This window comes from Elephas maximus, chromosome 1 (genome assembly GCF_024166365.1).
Source record: "Elephas maximus indicus isolate mEleMax1 chromosome 1, mEleMax1 primary haplotype, whole genome shotgun sequence".
In the NCBI taxonomy this organism is placed as follows: domain Eukaryota; kingdom Metazoa; phylum Chordata; class Mammalia; order Proboscidea; family Elephantidae; genus Elephas; species Elephas maximus.
The window spans coordinates 89,502,747-89,529,102 of NC_064819.1; the positions used below are offsets into that span (position 1 = coordinate 89,502,747).

The window sequence follows — 26,356 nt, forward strand, 5'->3', positions numbered from 1 at the left end:
GTCTCCTTTCATACCGATTTTGCTGTTTTCTTTTTTTTTTTCTAATGACCTTTTGCTTTCTTCATGTATGATGTTCTTGATGTCATTCCACAGCTCATCTTGTCTTTGGTCATTAGTGTTCAATGCATCAGATCTATTCTTGACATTCTCTCTAAATTCAGGTGGCATTCACTCTAGGTCATGCTTTGGCATACACTTACCATAAACTTAGTTACTTAGAAATAACACAAATTTATTCAGTCATAGTTCTGGAGTTCGGTAGTTTAAACTGGGCCTGCAGGGCTGCATTCCATCTGGAAGCTGTAGGGGAGAATCCCATTCTTGCCCTTTCCATCTTCCAGAGCCTGCCTACTTTCCTTGGCCCTCGGCCCCTTTTCCATCTTCAAAAGCAGCAGCTTAGAATCTCCTTTCTGACATCTCATTCTGCCCTTACATGTTCTTCTCTAACTTTGGCCTTCCTGCCTCCCTCTTATATATATCTTGTAATTACATCACTGGGTCCACCAGGATAATCCCAGATAATTATCTGATCTCATATTCTACAGTTCAAATGTCCCTTTTGTATATATAATGAAACATGTTCACAGGTTCTACGGATTAGAATGTGGACATCTTTGGTGATTATTTTTCAGCCTACCACAGAAGTAAATAAGGAAGGTGTTTATGTGAGAAGATGGTAAGTGCTATGAGGAAGGTGACACAGAGTGTGGGTGTGTGGGGCCAGGAAAGACAGCCGTTTGAACTTGGATGGGCAGTGTGGGCTTCATTAAGTAGGTGACCTTTGAGGGAAGAGTTGAAGGACATGAAGGAATTAATCATCAGAATGTCTGGGGAAGTTCTTTCCTGGCAGGGGATCATCCATTGCAGATGCACTAGGGAAGGGGCATGTGACTGTTTTCTGGGGTCAGCGAGGAGGCAAGTGTGGCTGCAGCAGAGACATTGAGGTAAGGTCAGAGGTGTGGCCAGACCATGTAGGGACTAAGGATATTGGAAGCATTTTGACTTTTATTCTGGGTGAGATGGGGAGTTATAAAATAGTAGTAGAAGAGAGACAGTGTAGGACTTCTTTTAAAAAGGATCACTGTGGGAGGCTTTCCTGAGAATAGAATTGAGAGGTGAGGAGTGAGGAAAAGAGTGGGAAAACAGTAGAAATTTAGGCCATTATTTGAGATGGTGTTTGCCTTGCCTGGGTGTGAGCAATGAAAATAGTGGGAAGCGATTGGATTATGAATATATTTTGAAGATGGGGTTTACAAGATTTCCTAATGGACTGAATTTGAAGAACAAGAAATAAAGAGTCAGTGAGGACACCAAATACTATGGACTGTGCAAATACAATCAGTGGAGATGGGGGAGACTCTAGAATGAGCATGTTGAGGAGCAGCATCACAGGCATGCACTTTAAGAAATGTTGAGTCTGAGATGCCTCTTAGAAATGCATGGCGCCTGGAAGCCTTTCAACTCAGTACTGAAATCGCCCCTGAGGTTCACCCTTCAGCCAAAGATTAGACAGGCCCATAAAGCAAAACAAGACTAAATGGGCACGGCATCCCAGGGGAAAGGACATGAAGGCAGGAGGGGACAGGAAAGCTGGTAATGTGGAACCCAAAATCAAGAGGGGCAGAGTGTTAACATGTCATGGAGTTGGTATGCAATACCACAAAACAATCTATGTATTAATTTGTTAAGTAATTTGCTCTGCAAACCTTCATCTAAAGTACAAAAAAAGCAAACAGCAAAACAAAACAAGAAATGCAAGTGAGGTTGTTGGGTTGGCAGTTGGACATACCAGTCTGGATATCAGTAGAGATGTTGATTAGAGAAATAGATTTGGGAAGTGACATCGTATAAATGATACTTAAAGCCTTTAGAATGGGTAAGACCTCAAAGAGAGTGATTAGCTATGGAAGAAACAGGAAGAAAGACTGAACCCTGGGCCCAACAGTGCTAAGCCATCTGATCAGACTACACACAAGCAGACTACAGAGCTCTGACAGAAGGCAGAGCAAGATCAGGGAGCCCCAAACTTTCTATGCAAAGAATCACCTGAAAATCTCATTAAGATTCAGTAGGTGGGAGTAGAGCATGAGTTTCTGTGTTTATAACAAGGTTGGTGCTGATTGATGCTGCTGGTCTTCAGATCATACTTTTAGTAGCAAGAATGTAGACCGTGGATTTCCACATGGCTGTGCATCATCCTCCCCGGAGCACTTGTTGTTAAGTAATTCTTGGGCTCTGGACCCAATATTCTGAGATGATTGATCTGATGAGAGGTCTGTGTATGTTGTAAGAAGTCCCACAAGCACTCCTGGTGCTCAGCCAGATTTGGAACCACCGAGGTCAGTGATCAGGTTAGTACCCAGGATGATGAGGGATCTTAAAACCACGGTTAAGTGGGTTTGTTCCTGGGAGAGAAAAAGGAGAACAAATATCATCAGTTATGAGATGATGTTGGGAGATACATGTCATTTGTGTATTGGGAGGTGTAGCCAGGTAGAAGACTTAGCAAGTGGCTCACAGCTCAGCAGAAAGTAACTCTCTGAATGCTTGCTCTCTGAAAACTCCTCACACTGATTTTTCATTCACTTCTTGGTGCAAACAGAATCCAAATTTTTATAATTGAAGCACAAAGCAATTTATGTGTGTGATCTTGGGGCTGATTTCGTTTTGAGGAAAGCCACAGAACCAGGCTAGAAGCCACACAGCCAGGAAGAGATTCCACAGTCCGACCTTTGGTCATGTCCCTTATAGAAACCACAGCTTCTGCTGCTTCCTCAGATGCCACTGCCCACACCACCGACACCCCCGATAGTGGACACTGGGCTTGTAGCCAAGACAATTCTCCCTGGTACTCCTTGCAACTGGATGTCACTACTGCCACTCACACCACCCTTGCCAAAGTGTATTCTGCACAGTCCCAGCTTCTCTGTGTCACTATGTCCTGAGTCAGAGTCCAGCATGTGGGTGCCTGGCTGGTGGAGCCTCAGCCCCGTGCCCATGTTCAAGTGCAAGGACGTTTGGGAAAGTGAGTTTTCCTCTTTTATGGAGGGAGTTTGTTTCTTTCCTGCTAAGACTTTTTAAGTGCAATTCTCCTAAGGCAGGAAGAAAGTTCTTGTGCTGGGGGAGAGAGAATGGGGGCTACAGAAAGAAAGAGGAGTGTCCATTCCTAAAGCAGTGTGTGTGGGTGTGTATGTGAGAGAGAGAGAGAGAGCACCACCACTTTGGGACACAGCGGGCAAGAGTGTCCTGTGGCAGAGGAGGGGTCTCAGGGAAAGTTCTCAGTGTCTCCAGGTTTGGATCTCAGGATATCAGCCTTGAGGACGGTGCCTGGGATTCTGAAGAGGACAAAGAAGGTGTGGAGGCCACATAGTGGGAATGTGCACCCGGTAGTCCATCAACTTGGGACTGTTACATAAGTTTCACTTTTCCTTTGCAATCTCTTTCAGGTTGTTCTGCCTGCAGACAGATGACACTCTCCAAGGTTGGTTCATTGGGTATCCAGTTCTAGAGAAGCTGACCAGAGTTAGTTTACTTCCACAAAGGAGCCTAAAGGGAACCAGCGCTCTCCACCGACTCTGTGGGTCCCGGAACCCTCCTCCTGCTCCTGTTGGAGGTCCTGGTCCTGCTGTTGTTGAGGTGACACGGGGTTGGGAGGGTACCTATCTTTGGGGAGGGAGGAGAGGGTCGTCCTTGTTAGGGGCATGAGACCTGAACCCCTTTGGATTTCTCCCTTCCTCTCTCTTCCTTACCTTTCTTCTCCTGTGGTCCCCGGTACCTGTCGGACCCCCATACCTAGGGGAGAGCCCCCAGTGTTGTTTGTACTTTGTTTCAGTTTAGATTTGAGCGGTGCTGACACCTGTTGGGACCAATGACCATCTTAAAGATGAAGGGGATGGGCAGAGAGTGGGTGGGGCCGGGATCTCACCCTCTTCTCCCCCAGTGCCCCCTCAACTTCAGGCATAGGAACCCCCAGCCTCCTATGCAATATCATTACTTTGCGGGCCAGTGGCAGATTTCAGCTTCTTGTTGGGGACCCAAGTTCCAGAAGGGTGACAGGATACAGAAGGGGCAGCGAGCTGGGTCAGTGGAGCTTCCAGGCCCCAGGGAAGCAAGGGCCTGGAAATGCTGCTTCACTCAGGGAGCAAGAGCATGGGGCAGCCTCCCTGGACCTCCCTCAGGTGCAGTTTGTGTCCCCCAGTGGTGTCCCTAAGGACAAGAGAGAGGATAGCACCCATCTGACAACCCCTTCCCCCAGTTTATGGTGTTCTGATGGGGAGGCTAAGAGTCTAGGTCTCTGGATCCTTTACCCTGCCCAGGGCTTTCTGGGACATTTAGGGACCATGAAGCTTTGAGTGGGAAAATAGGAAAAAAAAAAAAAGGTCAAGGGAAATAACTGAACAGCAGTTTCTTAGGGACCCGGCATGGAGATCAAGGTCTGTTGGGGTTTCTCTCAGACTTTGCCCGAAACCTCTGTCCCAGGCCTGCTGCCCTCCTGACCCTTCCTTTACCTGTGAAGGACCAAAAGCCCCTCTTCCTGTCACTGACAGCTGAAGCCTCCAAAGTGTGTGGACTACAATGTGCTTTAAAACAGCATTTCCTTATAGACTCCTGTGGGTAAAGCTAGTGCCTAAATTTCTCATTTTCCCTCCCCAACTGTCCTGTCCATTCCCATGGTGTTTAATGTGTCTCCCTTTAAGGGATAATGGGAAGAAAATCAAAGACTGAATTCTTTTTGACCCTTTTTCACAGATTCATCATTTACACACATGACCTACCATCCGGTCTCTGACCATGAGGCCACGCTGAGGTGCTGGGTCCGGAGCTTCTACCTGGCAGAGATCACGCTGACCTGGAGCAGGACCAGGAGGATCAGACCCAGGACATGCAGCTTGTGGTCACCAGGCCTTCGGGGGACAGAACCTTCCAGAACTGTGCGGCTGTGGTTGTACCCTCTGGAGAGGAACAGAGATACACAGGCCATGTGCAGCATGAGGGGCTGCCTGAGCCCCTCACACTGAGATGGTGTAAAGAGGGAAATGAGGGCAGAGCCTCTTCTCAGGGAAAGTAGAGGGCTTTCTAGGCACCTCCAGTATGGTCATGGCTGAAGCCTTGGCGTCAGGACTCCTCACCTCCCCTTCTCTTCCCAAAGACGCCTCCTCAGCTCACTGTCCATATCACGGGAATCTTTGTAGCCTGGTTCTCCTTGGAGCTGTGGTAGCTGAAGCTCTGGTGCCTAGAGCTGTGATCTGGAGGAAGAAGGGATCAGGTTGTCGAGGGGTGGGAGCTTGTGTCACTATTGCTTCATGTGTGAGTCCCCACCCCAAGTGGCTGAATTGCCCATCTCCTGGGCCTGTTTCTGCTGTGTCAGAGATAAAGACCCCCAGATGTGCAGCAAAATCTGGGAGGAGGCCTTGTTGGCAGGTGGGCAGGACCTCAGCCTGGATAAGGGCTGTCCGCATGGAGCCTGTCAGATGGGTTAGGTGAGACAGGGGTGTGGGGCAAGGAGGATGCTGGGAAGTGGAGGCTGAGGAGACGCTTCAAGGTGGAGGCAGAGGCTAGAGGCCAGGTGAGGGTCAGGCCCCATTGCAGCAGGCAGACCAGTCCTATGGCCATTTCTGAGTGGCAGGTGCTGGGTCTGGGCCCATATTTCTCCTCATGCTCCTTAGGATTCTGAACAGCAGGGGCAGGGGGACCAGGGATGGGGCAAGCGCCAAAAGACAAGGATCCAGCCTCCTCTGTTATAGGTGGAGAATGTAGACATGACACTGATTTCCTGAAACCATGGCCTCTTTATAAAATTGAGGTGGAGATATTTTAATTTATTAAATTTATAAAGCCATCTGTTCTATGATTTTTAATAGAGTGGGTCACTTCTACAGTTGGCCTCATTAGACATATACTATAACTTAGAGAGTACGAGAGAACTATGGAGTCTTTTGTTTGGGTCCAGGTTTTGGTTTTCATTTGTCGATCTCTTTGTTCTGTTGTTGTTTCCTTTTATTTTGTTTTTGTTAAAAAGAAACCACTTTGTAGAAAATACCAAAAAATATACAAAAAAAACCATCTACAATCACCTACTATGACTCAATGTATATATAAAGGTTTTTTTTAACATTAAAAAACCTACATTACACCATAAAACTATCAGAATTAAACCACAATTGCAGCTTTCTATACCACTTTTCCCCTTATGTTATTTCACAAGCATTTCCCATAACAGGTTTTATCCTTCTAAACTTGATTTTAGTGACCTCATTCTATTTCATTGAATGGAATTTGGTGTAGAATATTTATTGACTTTTAAGTGTTAAATATGTATATATGTATATATTTAATTCATTTTTTTGTATTAATAATCCTGAGATAACCAATTATGCTTAAATTCCTTTTTGCAAATGTGTTGACCATGTATGCAGCAGTGAAATTACCGAGTAAAAGGGTGTAAGCTTTTGTTTACCTTCTGGTTTACTGATATACTTGCCAACCGGGTTTCTAGGTAACTTTTTGGATTTGTATTTACAATGGTACCTACCTCACTCAACATAGAAACCTGGAAAGCCTCCTTATCTTACAAGCAAGAAAGCCAGTAAGAAGGCAGGAATAAAGGTAGCTTTGCCAATGTCGTGTCATTCTTTAGACTCTGGAGTTTCTCCTGCTTTGTTGTGGCTGTTAGTTTTATTTATTTGAGACCATGTTCAGACCTTAAAAAAAAAAGTTTACATCCCTGTCTTTCGACCAATTTCAGTTGAGCTGTTTATCTTTTCTAATTGATTTGTAAGCATACATTGCATTTATCCAAAGTGAAAAAATTGTTTATTCTGTAATAATACCTGATTTTTGTAGGACATAATTGGAGAATACGAAAGGGTATTGTGATTTTATTTTGGGGATAAAATAGAAGCCAACATGTGTTGAGCACTTACCACTTGTCAGGAACTTTGCGGATGAGTTCATATGCATTATTTTACCTAAATCATGAGGCAAGTAAAGGTATTAATCCTATTTCCAGAGGAAGAAACTGAAGCTTAGAATGGTTCATTGCCTTGTCTGTGATCAGACAGCTAGTAAGCAGCAAATACACTGGTAAGAGCCAGCAAAGTGAATAACACCAGATTCCTGACTCATGGGAACTCCAGTCAAACCTTAAGTCTCCCCAGCCTTCCGTCAGGGAGACCAGGTTGCACAGGAGAGCTCTGGACCTGCTGCCTAGTGCTGGAGCCACTGGCTGGGATTCTGGAATGAGGGTCATCAAAAGAAAACACCCTGTAGTTTTAACTGATCCTGGGCCTTTCCCCCTCAGGCAGATATTGTCCTTGGAGCAGCTTCAGAGGGTCCTGAGAGAGGAGGATGTTCTCCCCATTTCAGAGACTCTGAAATATCATCTCAGGGGAGCGAAGAGCCTTTAAGAGCTAAGAGTTAAGTGTCCTGATGGCCGGAGGAGACCATCAGGGGAGTCTCCTCATAAAAGTCATAAAACTCAGGGAAAGCTCTGCCTCAGAACTTTCATCAGAGGGTTGTCAAATGTGGAAAGCACACAGGATTATTTCCCCACTGCCTCATTCAAAGTCAGGCTTTTCTCAACAGGTACTGGGGGATTGGGACCAATAAACATCCAAGATCATGGTCTCTAGGCACAACCCTTGGAGAGAAAAATAATGCCTCCATTTTATTAAAGAGGGAAGTAGTCCACAGTCAGTGACTAGGGAAAGACATGTACAGCTTTGGTGGTTTCTCCTGCACCATGTTTTCTAATGGAGCCTCACACACACACAAAGGTAAATATTCATGTAAAAAAAAAAATACTAAAGAGAATCCTTCAATACTTTTTCATATTTCTGAACATAAGGAAAAGTTGGCACAGTAGATATATACAAAATAAAGTGAGAAGAGTACAAACCTAGGACATTTTAACATTTCAATAACATGCTGTTGACACAAAAATCTGCTTAGAATATTTGACTTATATATATATATATTTATCTTGCTAGGAAGTAATTTAGCAAGATAAAAAAAAAAAGTAAGTAATTTCCCCCATGTGTCTGTCAGTTTGTCGTACTGTGGGGGCTTGCGTGTTGCTGTGATGCTGGAATCTATGCCACCGGTATAAAGATACCAGCAGGGTCACACATGGAGGACAGGTGTCAGTTGAGCTTCCAGACTCAGTTAGACTGTTCCCCCTTACACCCCCCTCACTTTTACAGCAAATGAACCCGACTCCCATCACAGCTAAGCCGGTTAGAGTGCTCAGAGGGACCCCTGGAAAAGCCCCCAGAGGGGTCTGGGGGTGTCAGGAGGTGGCGCCTGCAGCGGAGCTGCTGGGGAGACTGGAACTGATGGCGCAGTTCAGAGACTTCTCTTTCTGAAGGAAGAAAAACAATTTAGAGAATGGGACGAAAGCCATTTTGAAGGAGAGGGAGGAACGGCGTGAGGAAAGGAGTGGGTGAGATGCAGGGGTAGGACAGTAGAAATTAAAAGGGGAATTAGGCAAAGAAGAAGGAAAGCCAAAAGAACAGATTGCGGGAACCAGTAGAAGAAATGTGAATGGAAAAATAAGAGGGAAAGGGGGAAAAAAGAAAATGAGGGAAGGGAGAAAGGTAGGTGCACAAAGCTTCCAATAAATCATGCATGTCTTTGCAAAGCCAACTGAATCTTAACTAGAGTCTGGGTACATTGGACATGTGGGCGTCCACCCAGATTCACTTGGCAGGGTGGTGCACTCATCATCCGCTGCTCTGAGTGTTCGCTGCTATGCTAAAGACTCACAACCCTGCTTGAAGGCCACCTCCTTCCTCAAGGGGTTGAGTCAGCAGTGCAGTCATGCTCCAGAGCCCCCACCCCAGCACCAGATAAGCCGAACGCTAGATTTCACCTGAGACCCAATCCTCACTGAACACTTCCCCTTCCCTATCCTGTTCCACTAACCTCCTTGCAGGTTTGTTTCAGAGACCCTGAACCGTTCCCCCTCCCTCCTCAGTAAGTCATGAGCACCTAAATCCATACTTCGGGTTCTGCTTCAGAAAACCAGGCCCACCACATGGGGCTTCTTGGGTCCTCCATCACCTTACTCTACTGGCAGTCCTGGTTCTGTGCCCCCACACCACTGACAGGCCACCATCGTTCAGGGATCCTTTGAGCACACTCCTTCCTTCGTCTTCAATACCGCCCTCCTCTTCTCTGGAAAGGATGCCATGGCAACCTTGGAACTGACACTTGAGCTACAGAACAGGGATTGGAGGCACAGAAAGAAGGTGCAAAGCCAGACAGAGCCCAGAGAGGTGATGCTGGAAGGAAGGAATGGGGACAAGAGTTGGGAAAAGTGGAGAAGAAAGGGCAAAAAGCCCAAAAACTGAACCCCTTGCCATCGAGTCAATTCTGACTCATAGCTACCCTATAGGACTGAGTAGAACTTCCCCATTGGGTTTCCAAGGAGCGCCTGGTGGATTTGAACCGCTGACCTTTGCCGTAGCACTTAACCAGTATGCCACCAGGGTTTCCCAAGAAATGGCAGGGAACCATAAATCAGGGAATGTGTCCCTGAGGGGCAATGAACAGCCACATTTTGCAAGGTATTTACCACCTCTTCCTAGTCTGGCAGACAAAGGGGATATTGTTTCTCCTGATGTGAGAACCCTTCTGCATTGATGTTCTCTCAGTCTTCAGATTTTCTCCACAGAGGTAACTCAGGACCTAACAGTTCTTCTAATTCTGAAAGATCCCAGAAAAAATAAAGCCCCAGGCTTCTCACACTCTCCCCCTACTCTCACACCTCCCTGTCGACAAAGAAGTTTTCTTTTTAGTGTGTCATCCTGGTGTGTTTTCAGTCCACTGCATCTTAGAGGATTTTCAGTGGAGACTGGGGACTGCAAAAATACCCTTCACATACTGTAAGTCTGTCATTCAATCCCTACCTCCATATCCCTTGACCTCTACCTTATTTTCTCCAGGAAACTAAAAAGAATGGTAGCTCCTTTTAATTTTGTCAAGAAATGGGCAAAGAGACCTGAATTTCTACACTTGGCAAAATAAATTACCATTTGGCCAAATAACCATAGGTACATTGCTTAACCTCTTAGAAACAACTTCCATGTAATGGGGAAAATCACATCTGCCCCGCCTAGCCTCCCAGAACTCCATAAGAAAAGGCTCAGTGGATACCTCTTAGCAAGGCACAAGTAAGACACAGGGGCATTACACAAATACTACTATTGGGTTTGGAATGTTTTAACACACATACTCTAATGAAGGAATGAATAGATGAATGAAAAATAAATAAAAACCTTTGATTCTCATGTTCTGCTCATTTTGTTTCTGTTCGACTTTCTGGAGACATGGGGGAGTGGGGTATGCAAAAGACATCTGCAGTGTGGCCTAGTGGATCAACCTAGGCTTTGAAGACAAACAGACCTGGGCTCTACCTAATACCCTTGAGGACGGGACCAGGTTCCATTCTTCTCTTAATCCTTACCATCCAGCACTATGCTCAGCCTATGCGGACAAAGAATAAATGTCCATTGGATGGATAAATGAATAGATGGATTCAAATTCTAACTAACTCACTATCTGCTGTGTAATGTCAAAGAAGTTACTAAACCTCACTGGTTCTTATTGGTATTATAATGTGGATAATACTACCTTAATGAGTTATTATAAGAATGAAATAACACATTTAAAATGCTGGATATAAATTTACATTTTCTTTTAGTGAACTGCCCTATGCTTCACCCTCACCTTTGTTAGTGATAATCAGATCTATACTCCCAGTCCAATATCTCAAGTCCTGTGTCTCTAACTGATTCGAAGGCCTTTATACCATATGATCAACCACCTCAAATTTAAAATATCCAAAACAAAACATGCTTTGTCCTCAACTCCAACACTCACCAGTAATTGAGGCCGAAACCTTGGAATCAGCAAGTTCTCTTAATTCTTTCATTGAAATGCTTTACTAATATCATCTCTCCCTACACAGAATAATATTAATAATAACAGTCAACATTTATATTGTCCTTACTATGTGCCAGGCACTTTTCTAAGTTATATATATCATCATATTTACCAAAAAGAATTAGTCGATGTTCAACCATTTCAAGAGGTAGCATATGATCAGGAACGGATGGTATTGAAGGAAGAAGTCCAAGCTGCTCTGAAGGCATTGGCAAAAAAACAAGGCTCCAGGAATTGATGGAATATCAGTTGAGGTGTTTCAACAAACAGATGCAGAGCTGGAGGTGCTCACTTGTCTATGCCAAGAAATATGGAAGACAGCTTCCTGGCCAAATGACTGGAAGAGATCCATACCTATGCCTATTCCCAAGAAAGGCGATTCAACCCAATGTGAAAATTATATAACAGTACCACTAATACCACACGCAAGCAAAATTTTACTGAAGATCATTCAAAAATGGCTGCAGCAGTATATCGACAGAGAACTGCCAGAAATTCAGGCCGGTTTCAGAAGAGGACATGAAACCAGGGATATCATTGCTGATGTCAGATGGATCCCGGCTGAAAGCAGAGAACACCAGAAGGATGTTTACCTGTGTTTTATTGACTATGCAAAGGCATTCGACTGTCTGGATCATAACAAACTATGGATAACACTGCAATGAATGGGAATTCCAGAACACTTAATTGTGCTCTTGAGGAATCTTAACATAGATCAACGGCAGTTGTTCTGGCAAAACAAGGGGATATTGAGTGGTTTAAAATCAGGGAAGGTGTGCCTCACGGTTTAATCCTTTTACCGTACCTATTCGTCTGTATGCTGAACAAATAATACAAGAAGCTGGACTATATGAAGAAGAACGGGGCATCAGGATTGAAGGAAGACTCATTAACAACCTTCGTTATGCAGATGACACAACCTTGCTTGCTGAAAGTGAAGAGGACTTGAAGCACTCACTAACGAAGATCAAAGACCACAGCCTTCAGTATGGATTACACATCAACATAAAGAAAACAAAAATTCTTACAACTGGACCAATGAGCAACATCATGATAATGGAGAAAAGATTGAAGTAGTCAAGGATTTCATTTTACTTGGATCCACAATCAATAGCCATGGAAGCAGCAGTCAAGAAATCAAAAGACGCATTGCATCGAGCAAATCTGCTGCAAAGGACCTCTTCAAAGTGTTGAAGAGTAAAGATGTCACCCTGAAGACTAAGGTGCACCTGACCCAAGCCATGGTATTTTCAATCACGTCATATGCATGTGAAAGCTAGACAGTGAATAAGGAAGACCGAAGAAAAGTTGACGCCTTTGAGTTGTGGTGTTGGCAAATAATATTCAACATACCACAGACTGCCAAAAGAACGAACAAATCTGTCTTGGACGAAGCGTGGTCAGAATGCTCCTTAGAGGCAAGGAAGGCGAGACTGCGTCTTACATACTTTGGACGTGTTGTCAGGAGGGATCAGTCCCTGGAGAAGGACATCATGCTTGGCAGAGTACAGGGTCAGCGGAAAAGAGGAAGACCCTCGACGAGGTGGATTGACACAGTGGCTGCAACAACGAACTGAGGCATAACAACGACTGTAAGGGTGGCACAGGACTGGGCAGTGTTTCGTTTTGTTGTGCATAGAGTCGCTGTGAATCGGAACCGACTCAACGGCACCTAACAACAACAACAACGTATTTAATCCTCAGACAACCCAATGAGTTAGTTGCTATTAATATCCCCATTTTAGAGATTAGGGAACTGAGGAACAGAAAAGTTCAATAACTTAATTAAAGTTATACTGCTAGTGAGTGGCAGAGCTGAAATTCAAACCTAGGCAGCCTGGCACCAAAGTCTATGCCCTTGCCCAGCTACTCCACACTGCCTCTGTATGCTGAATCGCCTCTCTCAGAGAGTACCTGCTTTGCAGGCAGAAGCTTGGCTGACATGTTCCAAATGATCCTTTGGCCACCAGGTCAGTCCAATCTTCAGTTCAAAGTAAACAGCCCATAAGAATACCCTACATTCTTGTAAAAAGACCATGCTTAATGGTCTGACTGAGACTAGAATGGCCCCAGTGGTCACGGTCCCCAGACCTTCTGTTAGCCCAAGACAAGAACCATTCCCAAAGCCAACTCCTCAGCCAGGGATTGGACTGGACAGTGGGATAGAAAAGATGCTGGTGCTTCTTGGATCAAGTAGACACTTGAGACTATGTCGGCATCTCCTGTCTGGAGGGCAGATGAGAAGGCGGGGGGGGTCAGAAGCTGGTTGAATGGACAGGAAAAGAGAGAGTGGAGGGAAGAAGTGTGTGGTCACATTAGGGGGAGAGCAACTAGGAGTATATGCCAAAGTGTATATAAATTTTTGTATGAGAGACTGACTTGATTTGTAAACTTTTGCTTAAGGCACAATAAAAATTAAAGAAAGAAAACCACCCAGAGGGGAAGAGGGTAGCCTACTCAGCATGATGCTGCTTGCTTCCTCCAGGTCACGGCCATTCACACACTGGACCACTAGGGGGCACCACTCTCCTTCGCATCCATGACTGAATTTGTATTAAAGAAAACTCCCTCAGGGTTCAGCAAAGACAGAATTACCCGTTTTCAAAAGAAAATTTTACTATGCAGCTTAAGGAAAGCTGGACAATAAAAAAAATCATATTGCATAGAAATTAGTGAATTAAGATAGTGCAAATTTATGATTTTAATTTTTAGCAGCCCTGTCTGGCTATGTGAGGATAGATGCCCTCCTCGGGCAGCTTTTTGGCTGTACTGCATCCAGATCTGATAGGACCTCTAGCCCAAATCAGGACCTATTCACAACTCATCCCCAGGCATGAAGCCTTCCACCCTGCCTAGCTCTAGCTCAGAGCAATACTACGTCCCTGAAATCACTCTAATCCATTCTATCTTGTGAAGAGTGGAGCATCAGAGAATTTGGGGACCTACTTTAAAACCACCACAAACACAAATATCCACCAAAAGGTGAATGGAGGAACAAATTGTGATATCTTCATACAATGGACTACTACTCAGCAATTAAGAAAGAAAAAAATAAACTACTGATACTCGAGGCAACATGCCTGGATTTCAAAACTGCTGTAAAGAGTATAATAAGCCAAACACAACAGAGTATGTGCTTGATGAATCCATTTATATGAAGTTCTAGAACAGGCAAAGCAGTGCAAAATGATAGAAGTCACATCAGCGGTTGCCAGGACCAAGAGTGAGAAGTGGTGGTTATTGTAAATGGGCGTGGTATAAAGGAAATGTTCTGTGTCTCCACTAGGATGGTGGTCACCTAGGTGTGTACACTTGTCAAGCCTCAGCGAACTGTGCATTAAAATCTGTGTGTTTCATTGTGCAAATTATACTTCAACTTAAAAGAGAGGAGAGAAAAAATCAAAGTGAAGTGGTGTTGGGTGAGCACATTACAGGCTTGAGAGAAAATACGAGAAATACAGAACACACTCCGGAATTGGTGGTAAGAAGAGAACCATGACCTGATACCCCCCAGTGACAGACAGGACCAGTGGGTGAACTTCATTTTTCACCACAGGGAGCACTGCTGCTGCCACATTTCCTCTGGATCCTCCCCTCCCTTCTCAACCATCATTAGTGCCAGTGGCTAATTGTGGGCTGTGGGGCCCCAAATCTTGCTACAATTAACAAGCTGTTTCTCTCCATGTGATTGGAACCCTGAGATCTCTCCCTCCGTCACCTCACCATACTTCCCTTTCTACCTCTAATGCCTCTAGAAGAGAGGTTGTTAGCAAAGAGCTCCATAGCAGAGCTCCCTCTGACCCCTCTTGGCCTCACATACACCCAGCAGAGTGATGGTGGTGGGATGTGGTCAGTGCATGGCCTCTGCAGTCAGCCCACCTGGTTCAAATCTCAGCTCTGCCGCTTATTAGTTACCTTTCCAAAACCAGTTATTCATCCCCTGTGTGCTTTCATTTTATTTTTTTCAGAACAATCAGAAACCATTTATTATACTGAAATGTGTACATCCTACTGCTAATTTTTAAAAGTAGCAAATTTGCTGGTGCCGTAATTTGACCTGTTTTACTGGACAGACTAATGTTCAGTACAAGTCAGTGTAGTTTTGAGATTGATGAGCTTTTATTTATGTTTACTTCTAAGATCTGATGAGGAATTCAAAATAGCTCACAGCTTTAAGTGACTTTTACTGTTCCATAAGGAATGCTAAATAGACAAGCAAAACTCTAACACAAGTAAGAGAGAAGTTCCCTTCTTTCCCAAGTGATTGGTACAGAAAACATGGGGCCATACAAAGCAAAGGGGAAATGATGGAAAGGAAAACTGTCCTCCAGTAGGGTCTCCAGGAGTTACAAACATTTTGGAACTGAAGATGGAAATATGATGAGACAGTGCTTCTTTGTATTAAATAATAACTCTCTTTATGAATTAATCATAAAATGTCAACACTTCTACCTGCTGTATTTAGTCTCCTAGGAGAGATCGGACACAAAGTTACTCATTCCTATTTCCCTCTCGACAAAGAAGGAGATCAAATAGCATATTCAAGGCCAAAACACCTGGGCAAATGGACAGCGACACACCATAATTAAAATGGAATATAAGGTTTTCTTAAAACTTGGGTCTGCTACACCACAGGGCTGAAAAATGCTTGCCGATGAATTTCGGGAAGGCTTTGGCTTAAGGAAGGAGATGATGCGAAAACAGTGGATCCCCTTTGGAATGTATACTGGGAGACAAGTGTTTGATTCCGTGAAAGAGGCATTCTTTTTTGTAGAAAAAGCCTCTAATGAATAATCAGAATCTTTAGCCATGATTGTACTAAAGCTCAATATTGGAGGAGCAAGGAATCTTTATGGTGCATTTTAGTGTTTGATTTACTTCATCTAGTGTTTACAGTGTTCCAGGAACAATTTTGTCTTGTTGACAATGAGCCTCCTTAACACCAAGTCAGAAGCCATCAGGAGTAATACTTCTTCCTCTGCTGAGGTCACTTGTTTTCAACATCTGGGGCAGGGCTTTAAAAATGTTTAAAATGAAAAGTAGGGAACAGCAGTGGGGGGAGAGGGGGAAGCCACATGAGTTTAAAAGGCAGGTGGGGGTTCAAAAGTGGAAAATCAGGAACTAAAATGCTAAAAAGGAAGCAGAAACAAAAAGGTTTTCAGTAAAATTGTGACGAAGCAAAAACACAAAAGTCTATGTATCTATTAGGATTTACCCCGATCCTCTCAAAAAAAAAAAAAAATTTTTTTTTTTTTCTCACCAAGCTACTCCTGATAAAGCATTTCCCTCAAGCCCATCCTTCCGGCTTGACCTTCCCTGGTCTGACATGATCCCATCGACACATGCCTTAGACCCGGTTTCCTCCTAGAAGCTGCAGAGCCTCTCTCACCTCTCCACTGGTCTCTTATCAGAGGTTTGTTATCAGCAGGACACATCTCCACAGACAGGTCCCATCCTGGCTCCACACTGCAGTGTCCCCTGCCCACCCCGCCCCTCCAGGTCAGCATAAGGTCCAAGCAATAAAAGCTAAACTGGCGTAGAAAGGTGAATGCCCACACTGAGTTTTTCATTCATTTCCAAACCGTCTTCAGTGTAAAAAGCAGCAAAGGCAGCTTCTAGGAACTGTATCTACTGGCCTCTGCCAGAGAAGTAGGCAGATCTGTCCGGACCGCGGCCTCCGAGCAGTCTGCGCTCTGTCCCCACAGGCTTGCGCTCACAAGCACACTTGGCTGTGGCGGTGACAGGACAGTCGCCTCTCATACAGCTCACCTGAAGGTCATCTTGTGTTTTCAATATGAAATTTTGTAGGTCAAATTCAATCCCATGACTTCTTAGATTCAGTCTTCACACACTTTTAAGGGACTGAATATAGTTCAATCTACATAGGGCATCACTTCAAAATTGGGTGGATACCACCACCATTTTCATCCTTTACTGTGGAGAATAAAAAACTTTCATCTTGGAAGTTCTGAACCTTCTGATCGCTAACAGCAATGTGAATACCAGCGGGACCCTGCCTGTAAAAGTGGTTAATTTGGTGCCAAGGAATATGAGAAGCCAATGCAAGTTTTCGAGCAACTTCTGAGGCAAGCTTTTCTTCCAAGTCGATTGTGTGATAAACGTGGGCTGCACCGCTGCCATTCTGGCCTCCACCGCCTGCCGCCTGCTGCTGCCCGGACAGAGGGTTAAGCCGGGCTGAACCGACCTTGACTTCAGTGAAGTGTAGAGCCGAATTCCCTCGGCGGCACCACAAGTCTGTTCTAAGTCCTGTGCCGTCAGTTTGAGTAAGTCGGCATCTGAAAAATTGGAAAACAGTCTTGTGTAGGAAGACTACTGGTTTTCGAGCAGCTGTGGCTTTTTCCTGGATTGTGGCTGAAGGCTGAGGTTGCTCACCTGAGGCCTGTGAAACGCCATCTCCTTGATGATCTGGGGAAGAAGGATTGCTGACTGGGACACTGCAGGTGCCCTGGTGCAGGGGAGATGAAAGTGGGCTCTGCGGAAGGACTGTTACTCGCCTAGGCTGTGAGGGTATCAGGCCACAGAGAACACTCCGTGAGGGCTGTGGTGTCCTAGGACGGCTGATACTTTTCGTTTTCAGGGGCAGTTCTCTCCGTTTTCCCTCGGTCTGTTTTTTGCTTTCTGTCTGCTCCCTCAGGCTTCAACACTTTGATTCGGCAGCTAGCTGAGTGTAGGTGATCCGAGAGTTCCCCATTTTGATTCTGCTTAAAGGTGTCAACCTGGAGCCTAAAAGGAGCTCCGTTTTCACCCCGTGCTTCCGTGGAGTAAGTCCTGTGCAGATGCAGGGCGTCTGAGTGAAAGCGGATGTGCGTTTTGTAGGGTCCCAAAGAAATTCACCCACATTTTACGGGCTTGGGTTTGTCTTTGTGTCAGTTATTCCCACAGACCCTGGGATATCCACCTCGTGAAGTCTGTCTTCTGGGCAGTTCCACTTCCAACCTCCGAGTTGCTGATGCCCTGTACATTGTAGCCGTGTGTCGTGGAATACGGCTGGTATGATGCTCTTTGCCAATTTTCCACTCATCTCAGGCATATCGCCCATTTTCCGATTATCCAGCATCCAAATTGCATAAGGCTGACCTTGATTCAAGTAAGCGAGCGGTTCAGCATGCCGTCTTACTGCCCGGACATCACAATGAGCATCACATACTGAGAGGGTGGGTGTTCAGGCTCACCATCCAGTGGAAGGCTGGAATCTTCTTTCCTGAAAATGGGTAATGCCACAATCTGGCTCCTGCAGTAGGCCCGGCGCCAGCTCCTGCCCGATGCCCGAGACTCTGGCGTCGAGGTCGTGCACCAACCCAGACTCGATCCCCTTGTCCATCTTGAGCACCCAGGCCACCTTCTCGCCTCACAGCCGCCAGGCCAGCGACACGGCCTCCGTGTCCAGGACCGCGGGCCGAAGTTCCACGGGCGCGTCCTGGGGGAGGGTGCAGGTGAAGCCTCCGGAGGCGCGGCGAGCGGTCACCAGCGGCGGCCCGGGAGGCGGCCTAGGAGGGAACGGCAGGAGCCCGGCAGGCCAAGCCCGGAGAGCCTGGCGACCTGCTGCAGCGGAAGCGGTAGGGTAGCCGGCAGCGCCTCACTCCCGCGGGCGCCCGTCCCGTGCCCGCACCCTGCACCCCGCGCCCCTGCCTGCACCCACGGACCGCGACCCGCCCGCCCGGACTCTGCGGCCCTCCATCCCCGGCCAACCCCGCAGGCGCTGCTCGGCCAGCCCGCACTATGGCTCTGGCTCCGGCTCATGTGCTTTCATTTTTAGCTGACACAGTAAAATATAAAATAAAATAATTTTCCACCTCTTGAAGTTGTGAGGGGCAATACACATAAAGTACTTTGAAAAGTGTCTGAGTAGTAAATACTACCAATCACTGCCATTGCCTGACATCTAAGCTCTAATCATCTTCAAGGGGTACTGCTCCTCCATCCTTTGCTTGCAGTTGCCACTGTGAGGGTCACCTGGGGGCTCCAACCACTCCAGAAGCTCCCTGTCTTGGGGGAGCTCTGGCAGCAAGGCCATGAGAAGATTCTGACTTAATTGTTGTAAGTTACACCTTTATTCTCCTACAGCCCATCAATTTAAAGTCCTCAGTAGTGGAGCCACCAGGAGAGCCAGACTTAGACTCAAACAGGATCTAAAACCCTGGCTCTGGACCTTATTGACTGAGTAACCTAGGACGAGTTACTGCACCTCTTGAGACTGTTCCTTCTCCTATAAAGTGGGGATAATATCAGCTGCCTTTCAGGGTTGTTGTCAGAACCAGGTATTCAGGGAATTGTTGAGCACAGTGCCTGGTACACAGAGAGCACTCAACAGCTGGTAACTGCTAAAGCAAAAACCTGGTTGTCCTCACTGGGCTGTAGAGCAGGATTTGGATCTCATTCCCTTATAGCACTGATTTCATGACAGGCTCTTCAGTGACTAAGCAACAAAGAAATGACTGCATGCATAAATATGGAATTAACGGGAATAGTGCTTGCCTTTTGTTAGTATCATAGAAAAGAACCACCAGGAGAAAGAGCATAAGGAAAAGGCATGTTCTGAAAGACAGACAGCAGGAGAAAACAGAGAGTCAAAAGGAAAGCGTAAACTGAAGAGGTCCAGCAACGACATGCAGTGTGAGACACTAAGTTGTCAAGAGAGTAAGGATGTGAGAAATGCATCAGCTGGTGATGAATGAGACATGGCGGGCAATTGTTGAGATCCATAAGTTTAAAAAGGAGTGATGAATTAAAAATAATCAGAATACCACTTACCTCTTCAGGCGGAAAGAAGGAGATGTGACCAGGGAGGAGCACACAGAAGGCTTCTAAGATCCTGGGAACATTTGGATCCTCCCCTCCCTTCTTAACCATCCTTAGGGCCAGTGGTGAATTAATTGTCTCTGGGCTTTAGGGCTCCGATTTTTGGCAAGCTGAAGGGACAGGGGCATGTTTATATGGGATTCGAGTCCTGTGTTTCTTCTATAAAATTCTTAGATATGTTTTATACCACTCTTTTGTCTGAATAATTAACATTTTTTTTCTCAAGAAAAAAGCCATATCCTCAAGGGGAAAAGTAAGATGGAGGAAGGAATGTAGAATGTACACACACACAAGAGGGAGTCCTGGCAAAAAGGGAGATGAGATATAGCTTTTAACACAGAATGGAGATCCTGTGATGGAGAGGTGGTCATGCCATCATATAAACTTCCAGGACAATTTCTGCCAACACGACTGCCAACTTGCCTGCCACTCATTCCTTAAATGTCCTTCCTAAGGTTGTCGGTGCCCAGAAGAAATTGAGGTCCTGCCTCTAAAGTACCAGGGTGCTTGCCATTTCCCACCCCATCTCCGGTTTGATCTCTACCTTAATGCTGTCTTTCACAACAAAAATCCAGATCACCTCCTCCAGAAGGCTGTCCTTGATTCACCCACCCAGATTGCTTCTCTGTTGTGACAACTCCTCTCACCTACCCATTATCTTTGCATTATTTGCTTTTAATTTCTGGGGTCTTGACAATTTTTCCATGTATTCCCCTGTGTTTTTCATCTACATAAGCTCACACTCACTCCGGCCTTTCAGTTGCCCCTGGCGAGGCCTGAACCTCTCACCCTATGCTTTGCTTAAGGCTGGTTTTAGTGACTAAAGAAAGGCTGCTAATGAGGCCAGGGTCAGATGCACATGATCTGGATGGGATTTTGTATGGGAAAAACTGCCAAAAAGGGCATTATTGGGACAAATGGCCACATCAGAGTATGGACTATAGAACCAAACAAACCCATTGCTGTCTACTTAATTCTGACTCATAGCGACCCTACAGAGTAGACAGGAATATTTTATCAGTGTTAAATTTTCTTTATTCAATACCTACTATGTTTTTATGTTTATATAGGCGCCCTGGAGGTGCAGTGGCTAAGAGCTTTGGCTACTAACCAAAAAGGTTGGCAGCTCGAATCCACCAGCCGCTTCTCGGAAACTCTGTGAGGAAGTTCTCCTCTGTCTTATAGGGTCACTATGAATCAGAATTGACTGAACAGTAATGGGTTTTTATGTGTATATAACAGAATTTCTGTTTTCTTAGAAACTCATGCTGAAATATGAAAGAGTAAAGAGGCATAATATCTGCAATCTACTCTCAAATAGACCAGAATATATAATTGTCGATGTAAACAAAAAGATGGAGTGATTAAAAAAAAATCTGCCAGAATGACAATAGCTGATTAATCTGTACAAAGGAGCCTGTAGATTGTTCTTGGAAATTTCCTGTAAGCTTGAAATTTTTATATAAAATCTTTTCAAAATCTCATAAACAGTGAGTTGAATTAAGGAGGCGTACAAATTCTATCTGAATGCCTAAATTTCAATTCATTACTTTGCTATTGATGTAATCTTACCTGAACCAGAAAAGATTTTTTTAAAAATCATCTTTTGCATTTTTATGGCCCATCACCTAAAAAATTTTGCACTTACAGAGGACAATAAAGATTCCATAAATTGCTGTGTTCTGGGGTCTTACTTTGCGGCATTGCACATAATGTTGAGATTAGCGTTTTGCATTTGTAGAGAAAGCTCTTGTATTTGGCTCAGTAAATCATAATGACCTTGTTTAAAAAAGACAAAATCACCTTAATGAACTCCCTATGGATAAGGTTACTTTACACAGAGGGAGAAGCTCCTACTTAATCCACACATTTGGTCTATGTCCACCACCCTGAAAATAAGGCAAAAGTAAATAACGCATGAAAGATTCTAGAAAATTTATGCTCCCTCCCAATAGAAAAGTAGGCTACAGAAATATTTCTTATTTATGATCAGGAAATTTGATTAAAAGCATTTCTTTACTCATTCTTTCTGGATATACCTAGGAGAATATTCATAACTCCGTAGCACTCAAAACAAAATAGCTGATCGTTGACTATCTGTTGAATTAATGAAAACCAATTAATTAATCTCATATTTTGCATCAGCCTTCTTTGTCCTTGAAGAGTAAGTAAGAGGTACCAGTAGGAAATTCCATCTGTTTCCCAGCACACTTGTGGTTTCTTTGAGCTCACTAGACAGCATTTCATCAGGAGGAACACGGGAAGAGAAGGCGCTGCTGGACAGTGATGAGCCTGAAAAATGTAGGCTGGGTTAGAAGAGGGAGAAGGGAAATCTGTATGACCTGAAAATACTCAGGGTAGATTCTTATTAAATACTTTGGAACACACTCGATGACAGCTCTCTCCTCTCTCTAGGCTCTGAAGGAATAGGCCATGGTCAACCAAGCTCCCGGGGGGCTTCCTCCTTCTGGGCTTTTCTGAACACCCAGGACTAGAAAAGGGTCTCTTCACGATGGCCTTGATTTCATACCTCCTGACCATGGTGTGCAACACACTCATCTTCCTGCCATCCATGCTGAACCCCAGGCTCCACTCTCCAATGTACTTTTTCTTCTCCAAATTCCCCTTCTTGGATATCTGCTTCACCACAAGTTTTGTCCTCCAGATGCTGCTCAACCTCTGGGGCCCAAAGAAGACCATTAGTTTCCTTGGCTGCTCTGTCCAGCTCTTCATCTTCATGCCCCTGGGGACCACTGAAAGCATCCTGCAGACAGCGACGGCCTTTGACTGCTATGCAGCTGTCCGCCAGCCCTTCCACTATACCACCATCATCCACCCCCACCTCTGTGGGCAGCTGGTGGCTGTCATCTGGGTCACAGGTATGGTCCAATCAATAGTTCAGGCACCAGCCACCCTCCACTTAACCTTCTGCCCCCAGGGGCAGATAGATGACTTTTTATGTGAGGTCCCATCTCTACTTCAGCACTCCTGTGGGGACATCACCTACAATGAGATCCAGATGGTCGTTGCCAGTGTCTTCATCTTTATTGTGCCTCTCACTTTCATCCTTGTCTTTTACAGTGCAATCACCCAGGCAGTGGTGAGAGTTACCTTGGCAAAGGGGAGGAGGAAGGCTTTTGGGCCATGCTGCTCCCATCTCATGGTTATCATTATCTTCTACAGCTCAGTCATTGCTGTCTACTTCCAGCCCCAAAATTCCTATGCCCAAAAGTGGGGCAAGTTCTTTGGTCTCTTTTATGCAGTGGGAACCCCTATACTTAACCCTTTCATATAAACTCTGTGGAACAAGCAGTTCAAGAGGGCATTCATGAGGTTGCTGGGGAAGGATGAGAATCCAGGGAAAAGTCAGAGATAGCAGCTTAATGTACTATCTAAATTAAAAAGTTTCTTCATGCTTTTGTGAACAACTTTGAACTCATCAGCACTCTGCCTTCTCCACATACACCTAAGCTATCTTGGTGGATCACAGTATGACAATATGGTATATAAGGGAGTCAAAGGGGTAGAGACAGAGACAGAGAGAGAAAGAGCTTTAAGAGGAGGAAGGACCTCAATAAGATGCCTTTATCTCAAACATTATCATGCCTGTTGATTTTTAATATTTCTTCTCTTCTCCATCCTGTTTTTACTGTCTTTATTATAGTTTCCCTAACCCTAGCCTGCCAATTTCTGGCTATACAGTTTCTCTTCAGTTGTATCAGTGTAATGAAAAAGCTCCACCACGGCACCCTGGAGACCTTGCATGAATCCACATAGCCCACACAAGCAAAGCTTGAACCCCAGCCAATCTGAGACTTGGCAGGATGCCCGTGAACCTCCAGGAATGAGGAGTTTCCACATGGACAGCTCTATCTTCTCTTTACACCCCCAGAGAAGCTATCATGAGACACTTTCTCATTTCCTCCCAGGTTCTGATGAGGAATGAGGCTTTCTGCCCCATGCCCCTCGTGAAATAGCTGCAGAACATAATGAGACTTAGCTACAGTCTAGATTGACTCGTGAGCAGTGAGATATCCCACAACACGAGTGGCAGTCATAGGGACCCTTTTGTATTAATGCCATCCTTTTTAGTGTGGGGAGCAAGGATTCAAGAAGCTAGCACCTTTGGCTCCTCTTCCTTTTGCTTTTTATGTAATATTGATGTTGTTAACTGTTGCCGAGCCCCCAAATTGTGATGACCCCATGCACAACAGGATCTGACCATTGTAAACTGTAGGGATTTCACTGGCTGGTTTTTTGGAAGTAGATACCCAGGCCTTTCTTGCATGAAAGTTTTAAGTTGTCTGAACTAAAAGTCACTTATTGTACCTTTACCAGCAAATCAGCCAGGAGATGGCCTTGCCTTCCCTGTCATGTATGTGCTTGACCATCATCACCATCTCTCTAGCCTCATTTCCAGGTCCTCCCATGTGTTCTTTTCTTCTTTCTCAAGGTCCTTTCTCTCCACTTTCTCCTCTTACATTGATTCTATTTTACATGTCTTTCTCCTTTTCTTCTTCAAGGAACAACCAGAAGGAAGAAGGAACTGAAACTCGGTATGTATATAATCTCATCTGAACACACACATTGGTAGTGAGCCTCCTATATTCCACATGGTATGATAAACTATTAATTTTAAATAGACTGTAAAAAGTTAATTTATATTGTGATACCTAAAGCATCCACCAGAAAAAAAAGAAAAAAACTATAGTGACATCTGCAGAATGGCAGCACAAGGACCTCTAAAAATTATCTCTTCCATAAAAGCAATAAGAATGCCCGAAGCATGATTTAACATTTCATGCATATTCAATGAGGCCTCAATCATGACTACATAATGAAACTACTGAAGGCTCTGAATACAGAGGCTCTGAGAGCTTCCTGGTTGGCAGAGGGAGGGTGACTCGCCCGCTTTAGTCTATGGAACTCCACTTTCGAAAGCTTCCCAGACCTCAACTATGCATCTTTTCTTTATGATGATACTGATTTTTATCCTTTGCAATAATAAATCTATAATTGAAAGTATAGTATATTCTGTGAGTTCTGTGAGTCATTCCAGTGAATTAACAAACCCAAAGGAATAATGAGAGCCTGCAGGTGAAACTGAAGGACCCAAGAGAGGCCCCAGAGTTTGTGGCTGATCTCCTGAAGTGGTAGTGGGAAAACCCCAAATTTGTGACCCACAGGTGAGAAATAAGGGTGTCATATGGACTCATGAGTTCCCTGCTGGTGTCTGCCTGTTTTGTACTCAAGGACAGTGTCCTTTCACATGTGAGCTCTGACCTAGATCCAGGTGGCTAAGGTAGAGAGAGAGAGTGTGTCCCATGGACTGCTAGTGTCAGAGATGATTGAGAAGTGGGAAAGTGGGGATTAAATTGGTTAATCTTCACCCTTTTGGGATTGGATTTATGTGGATTCTTCTCCATGAAGATCTAAACACATCAGTTAAAAGAAATTGCAAGAATGGAACAAAATAACCAAAACCAGGTGCTATCAAGTTGATTCCAAATAATGACAATTCCATATGTGTCCGAGCAGAACTGTGCTCCACAGGGTTTTTAATGGCTTAATTTTCAGAAGCAGATCACTGGACCATTCTTCCAAGCCACTACTGGGTAGGCTTCAACCTCTAAATTTTTGGTTAGCAGCTGAGAACTTTAAAACTATTTGTAGCACCCAGTGACTCCATAAAAATAACAAGACAACTACAGGTAGTCTCCAACATAAGGTGGGGCTGCTTTCCGATGACTCTGTCATAATTCGGTTCTGACATACATCGAAGACCTCTTTTATTTTTTAGTTTTCATTATTATTGCCTCTTACTATCATTATCTTTATAAATCCTCACATTGAACATCTGCTAGTGAACATCTGAGAATCATACCTTCATCAAATTACACACTGCAACATTGTATGGAGTACGTATTACTAACAATAAGATGTAACAAAAAAAATGATTGGAAATGCAGTTCGTCATAACTCATATACCTCATAAGTCAGGGACTATTTGTACTTAACACATTTTTTTAAAAAAGAAACTATTAAAAAAAATTAAAAAGTCAGCCTTGAGCATTACGCTCTTTTAAGAACTATCTATATGGGTACAAATTGAGAACAACAACTCGAAGGGTTAGCTAGGAACCTTAGCGGGCAGTGAATTTATGTTAGTGAGGGAGGAACAACTCAGAAAAGAGGATGAGAATGGTTGCTCACCTCGAAGAATGTAATCAATGCCACTAAGTCGTACACCTAAAAACTGTTGAATCGGCGTATGTTTTCTGTGTATATTCTCAACAACAACAACAAAATAAATAAAATTTTGGAAAATAGAAGCAAAAAAGAAAGAAAGAAAATGAAAAGGTAAGAGATACTATGAGAGAAATTTTTACTATATATTTTATATACATGTATTATATAATTAATGCCTATAACTTATAACAAGACAACCAAGCCAATAAAAAATGGACAAAAGGCTTGAATAAAAGATATGTGAGAATGAATAAGCACATGACAAAAAGTTCAACAAGATTAACTATCAGGAAATCGCAAATTAAAACTACTATGAAAGAGCACTTCATACCTGGTAGAATGC

At 44.4% G+C, this 26,356-nt stretch overlaps 1 protein-coding gene and 1 pseudogene across 1 annotated transcript; one reads left to right on the forward strand and one right to left on the reverse strand.

The window, feature by feature from the left end:
• Positions 1–16,834: 16,834 nt before the first annotated feature.
• Positions 16,835–18,643, reverse strand: LOC126066772 (upstream-binding protein 1-like; annotated as a pseudogene).
• Positions 18,644–22,276: 3,633 nt separating this feature from the next.
• On the forward strand, positions 22,277–23,059 carry LOC126077414 (olfactory receptor 2H2-like). The gene has a single exon (XM_049886861.1). The coding sequence runs from the start codon at positions 22,277–22,279 to the stop codon at positions 23,057–23,059; it is 783 nt and encodes a 260-aa protein (XP_049742818.1).
• Positions 23,060–26,356: the final 3,297 nt, after the last annotated feature.